Genomic DNA, 5,321 nt, shown 5'->3' with positions numbered 1-5,321 from the left:
TCTTTCCCTTCCCTTTCTTGTGGCTGTCCTGCTGCAGAACAGGGTGCCTCTTCTGAGTCCTCTTCCCACATGCCCATGAGAGCAGCTGCTTGCTTCTACCTTCACTAACTGGCTCAACCTCCACTTGCATTGTTTCCTCTTGACTGCAGGAGTGACTGTTATGGTTAGGCTTGTGTCTCGGTTTACCCACAGCAGCCATTTGTATGTCCTTAGATCCAGAGACCTTCTTGCTTTTTTCAGAGTGTTGGACACAGGCCTCAACACAGAACCAAAAGTCTCTTATCTGTCTTCAGGCTAAGCAAGACATCCTTCCTTCAAGTGGTCTGCTTTTTCAACAGCGTTCCGTGCCTGTTCAGTGTAAATTCGCAGACTGTCAGAGGTCAAAACTGCTCTAGGCACCTGCCTAAATTCACCCACACATGTCACTACCCAGGAATTTGCTGCCTTAGTGCACTGTCCTGCGTGTTCATCTGCAGCTGGTTGGTTACTTGGTATCCCACAGAGATTTGAGCTTGAATCGCTGGATTCAAAGTCTGAGAGTGGTCTTGTAGACTGCTGATGCAAGTGGACCACCACTGATGGAAGAAGGAAGGTGTCTGATATCTGAAGGAATTAACAGTGGTGGAGGTGATCTACACGAGCCTAGATAACAACCTGGTCTCCAGAGATGTGGATGACATCCATTGCACATGGGCTGCGTGGCAGAGGTCGGTACAGTATGTACCAGTGTGATATGCGAATACTTTTTGTGATGATAGACTGGCCAGATGGAGAGGCCTAACTAACTCCACTAACTGTGGAGAAACTGTCCTACTAACTCTGGCAATTCAAAGAGAATCTGTCTGCCTCTGCAGCCCTGCGTCTTGGCTATGCCTACAATGTCCCGTCAGGTTCAGTGACTTGAAGAGAATATTGCTTCTTCCTTGCCCCAACAGCTATCAAGGATGCTGTGAAGTAGGTGACAGTGCTTTAACTGTAGTATGCCGTGCTGTGTTGCTACTTGTTTTTCGAGGCCCAGGATGATGTTTTGGTTGGTGGCACATGCTGCCAACCTGCCAGTTGCCTTCACCACAGGAAGCACGTAGCACTTGCATTGGTGGCAGGTTTGCAGTGGTGGTCTGATGTAATCGATCTGCTAGGCATCCTCATGCTAGATAGCCCAGCCACCACCTTCTATTTGAGGGAGACTTTGGTCACTTTGCTCACTTGATTACGGCTCATGTTTCACATTCATGGGTAGCCTGTGCAGTAACTTCAATTGTCAGATCCACACCTCCATCAAGAGTCCATGTATGTTGCATTTCTCCCTAGGTATCCCTAGGGACATGTGTCATGGGCCCACTGAGCTAGAAATAGCTCACCTTTTCATTCGCAGTCCAGGTCCACTTGAGGTGCTTCATTTCTGGCAGCCTGATCTAGCTGCTCATTGTTTAGGTGTTCTTTGGTGGTGTAGCTCTTGGGCACATGAGCGTCTGCATGATGTATGTGCATATCATGTTATAGATGTATTCTGAAAGTACATCTCATGTTACTTGTAGGTATGTATGGAATAAAGCATGTATAGAATGAAGTTTTGCCCAACTCTGCTGCCCCCTGCTTTTTTTGCTTTAATTTCTCTGTTCTCTTTCTTTTAATAACATTTCACTTCTTGAGTAATTCATCAGCATTTCTTTTCCACGTTTTTGCAAAAATAGCTGTGTGAAAGCCCAGTTATGTGTACCTGTTACATTTTTGGCTGCTGCTATTTCGTTTGGTCCATCTTCACTCAAGCAGATGTACTGAAAGGATTTTTGAAGACGTTGGCAGTGGAAGGGCAGTGGGAAAGCTCACAGCCTAATCTGTCTTCTGTATGTATAAAAGTGATAAACTGAGTAAAAAATTGAACAAAAGAGTTTAACTTCTGGCTTTGAGAAAGATTGAACACGCATTTCTCAGTAGATGCAAAGTATTTTTGCAAACCAGCTTGAATTGAGGTCAGTAGCACATTTTAAATGGTTGCGTTTAAAAAATTGGGTATATATATGCATGTGTACAAATATATCTAAAAATTTCCGCTCCTAAAAAAAAAAATTTTCTTCCTTTGTAGTTGACCCTGGCGCTACACTGCGTGGCAGAAAGCACATAACAGGTATTTGAGGGTTCTGTGTCATTTTTTTCCTCATTGTTCTTGTATTTTAGAAAACATGTAGGAAGATTGTTCCTGCTGTTACTGTTTAATTCATGGAGATAGTTAAGTATAGTAAAGATAGTAGTAAATAAGTTTAGTTAAGATAGTAAGTAAATATTTGCTAATTAATTATCCATATCATCCTTGTGGCTTATTAGCATGTTCCATGGTATAAATAGCATCAATAATTTTCCGGAAGAAATTAAAACAAGGTTACTGGGATGGCTCTGATTCTCCTTGCATCGCAGAAATGATGTTTACGTTTTCCTTTGAAAAGTTCTCCGTAACACAAACAAAATAGTCTGAGCAAGGAGTTCCTGCGAGTGATTAGCATTTCAGAAACTTCTTGTTTACTATGTTTAACCAAAAAAATCCGTGTTTCTGCAGAGACTTTCAGTATCTCTGAGTTAACTCTACAACAGTAGGAAAGGCTTTACAGTATAGTTAGTGTGTTTTAAGTAACATTATAGGATGACTTTTGAGTTTTGAGAGATATTGAAATACTTTAAGTATATTCTTTTAAGTAGGGTTCTGTATTTGGAGCCAACTCTAGCTTATGGTTCTCTGATAACTGTCACTTGTCTTGTCTGTGGCACTGTCAAAAACCACTCAGTGAATGAAAGGACTAACTTTGAAGTTGCTATATGAACCAGATATCGAATTTCCATGTTTCTTTTGATCAAAATAGTGACTGTAACAACATCAAAGATTTAGTGGCTAGTGTTTGCTATATAAATAGTTGGCTGGCTCCTATGGAGATCAGAGGCTCAAACCTGAAATGAATTAGTTTTTTGTAATGCCGCTTTTTGCAGGATAGAAAAGAGAACAGATACATATGGGATAAATTTTAAATGGCAAGTCTCAGTGTATTTTACAAAGTTTGAGAAGAGTTTTTCATATCCAACTACAGCCCTTTTGTGATGGGCTCTTGATTCCCAGTCCCAGAATTATCAAGACATTCCGGGTAGGCATGCGGCTTTTAGGCTAGCATGGCATATGTCTTGGGTCAATGATTTTTGTTTTCTTAACGGAGTACAATGTAAACTGTCCAGTATTTATTGAAAAGAAATCATCTTCAGTTGAATTCTATTTGCATTCATAAAAAATGTAATTTTTTAAATTGGAAATTGTTATATCTACTTTTTTGACAACCTGGAAGTGTTCTGGAAAGCAGGTGTTGCCCTCTTCTGGTGAATGCAGTAAGCTTTTGATAATACAAGGAAAGGCTGCTGAGGATGGTTCTGAAACTTTATTGTGGTCCTTTTTTCTTTTTTTTTTTTTCTTCCTTCTGTCTTGAAAGCTGAAAATTCAGGAGAATCATCTGCAACAACCATTTCTGGTAAGAAAATCAGGACTTTACTGATTACTACGATGCTCGTTAATTCCTGTTAGGTAAATCTGCTTTTATCTGAGGTAATGCAGAAAAGTTGTAACATAAATGAGTTCCAATATTTAATGTTTTCATTGTTTATTTTTTGAATACAAAATTAATATCCTCACTTTACTTTGCAATGAAATAGCTTATGCTTGGAGATGAAGTAGGTGGAAGATGCTTGATCAGGAGCCTTTTGTCCTGTAGCTTAAACAGTGAACAGTTTGCAGAGATGGCAAAAGGAAGAACACTGTAGTGAGAGAGCTCCCTTACAGCTCCTCCCACCCTAGCAGATATGCCTATGTCATTTTGTGCAGTGTGGTGTATTACACACACGTACACACACAGACAAGACTGATAACTTCGGGGACCAGAGGTGATGAACATTATCTATGAAAGCATTTTTTTTTTTAAATGAAGAGCATAGACACACAGGAACAGCTGTGTGAAAGCCAGTGGCTTTCTTGCCGTATGTATACTGACTTACTGTGCTCTGAGGAAAAGAAATGTTACAGATAGAAATATACATGCTTTTGTTCTTTTGAGGATACTGTCTTTCTCTAGGAATGGCTCTTCTTTAACATCTGCAGCCAATTCATTATTTGTTGTATTTTATACCAAGCCAAATAGTACAGATGAAATCAGCACTTAGTTTTCACTCTGATTCCTCGTATTTTGGCTGCTTGTTAATTACCTTAGAAAATCAGTTGTGTTCAGGATTGTTACTTAAGAACCAAATAGGCTTAGCTTTGAGTATGGACTTAAGAGGGCACCTTTGAAAAGGCTCAAAATGGCTAGTCTGGTTTAAATAAGTATATCAGAAAGAAAAGCACCCTTTCCCCTTCAACGTGATGAAGTAGATGGCTTTTTGTTCTCGATATGCAACTATCTTAATGCAAACCCACCAACTTTATTAAGGTACTGCTTCTACTAGTGATGGTGATACTTTGAGTAAAGAAGTTTGGAAAGCATAATGTTTTTCTATCATGAAGATGCTCTGGTCCATTTTAAAAAGTCACTAGGTTGTCATATTGGAGTGATATAAAGTGGTCCTCTAACCACTTTGTATTCCTGCACTGACACCTAAAATATGATTACTAAGACATCCTTCCTGAGCAATCTTTAAATTTTCTTCTATTGTCATAATGTAATTTTCTTTTTTTTTTTGATATACTGAAAAATATTGGCATCCTCTCTCAATTTCATTTATGTATGGTTACTGGCAAAAATAGCTTTTTTTGAGAGACAGTTTGCCAAACCTAGTGTGTCATCTCTGCTTATGAGCGTTGTGAGTTCGTGCAGAAAAAGGTCCTTGGGCCTAAGCAGTTATTGCTATTGGATATGCCAAATTCAGCTACATCTTCCAAAAGAATGAAACCAATGAAAGGAACTTATCTGAAGGAACTCAAGTAACAGCTGTTCATATTCAGATACTCGGATTTTTTAAATAGTGTGAACATTATTTCAAATATTTATGTTGAAGTAATATGAATATTCTTAACAAGCACCGCAGTTATTCTTTAAATGGAACTTAAATAATATTCAGTTACTATATGAACTTCAGCATGCTTGATTTTTTCTCCAAAATTCATAGAAATAAATTACTGTATTAATAGAGGTTTTACTTCTTCTCTCTTTTTCTTTTTCTTTTTTCCAGAATCCTCTATTGTTACATTTATCACCTATCCTATTAATCCTTCAGGCAAGATTTTATTAATGCTTCACTTATTTAGATTTAGTTAGTTTTAGATTTTTATTTATCATTTTTTATATTTTATTTAT

General features: G+C 38.4%; 1 protein-coding gene across 1 annotated transcript in view; it reads left to right on the top strand.

Annotated features, from left to right (window-relative positions):
• LOC104497017 (G-protein coupled receptor 64-like) overlaps nucleotides 1-5,321 on the top strand; it is a 47,031-nt gene that overhangs the window by 16,810 nt on the left and 24,900 nt on the right. Inside the window, exons 3-4 of the mRNA XM_010140226.1 lie at nucleotides 3,468-3,506; nucleotides 5,197-5,241. Of these exons, the coding sequence (XP_010138528.1) occupies nucleotides 3,468-3,506; nucleotides 5,197-5,241 (84 nt within the window). The remainder of the gene's footprint in view (nucleotides 1-3,467; nucleotides 3,507-5,196; nucleotides 5,242-5,321) is intronic.

This window comes from Buceros rhinoceros, unplaced genomic scaffold, assembly GCF_000710305.1.
Source record: "Buceros rhinoceros silvestris isolate BGI_N320 unplaced genomic scaffold, ASM71030v1 scaffold15677, whole genome shotgun sequence".
In the NCBI taxonomy this organism is placed as follows: Eukaryota; Metazoa; Chordata; class Aves; order Bucerotiformes; family Bucerotidae; genus Buceros; species Buceros rhinoceros.
The sequence above is the reverse complement of the archived record's forward strand: the minus strand, read 5'-3'. Positions and strand labels throughout refer to the sequence as shown.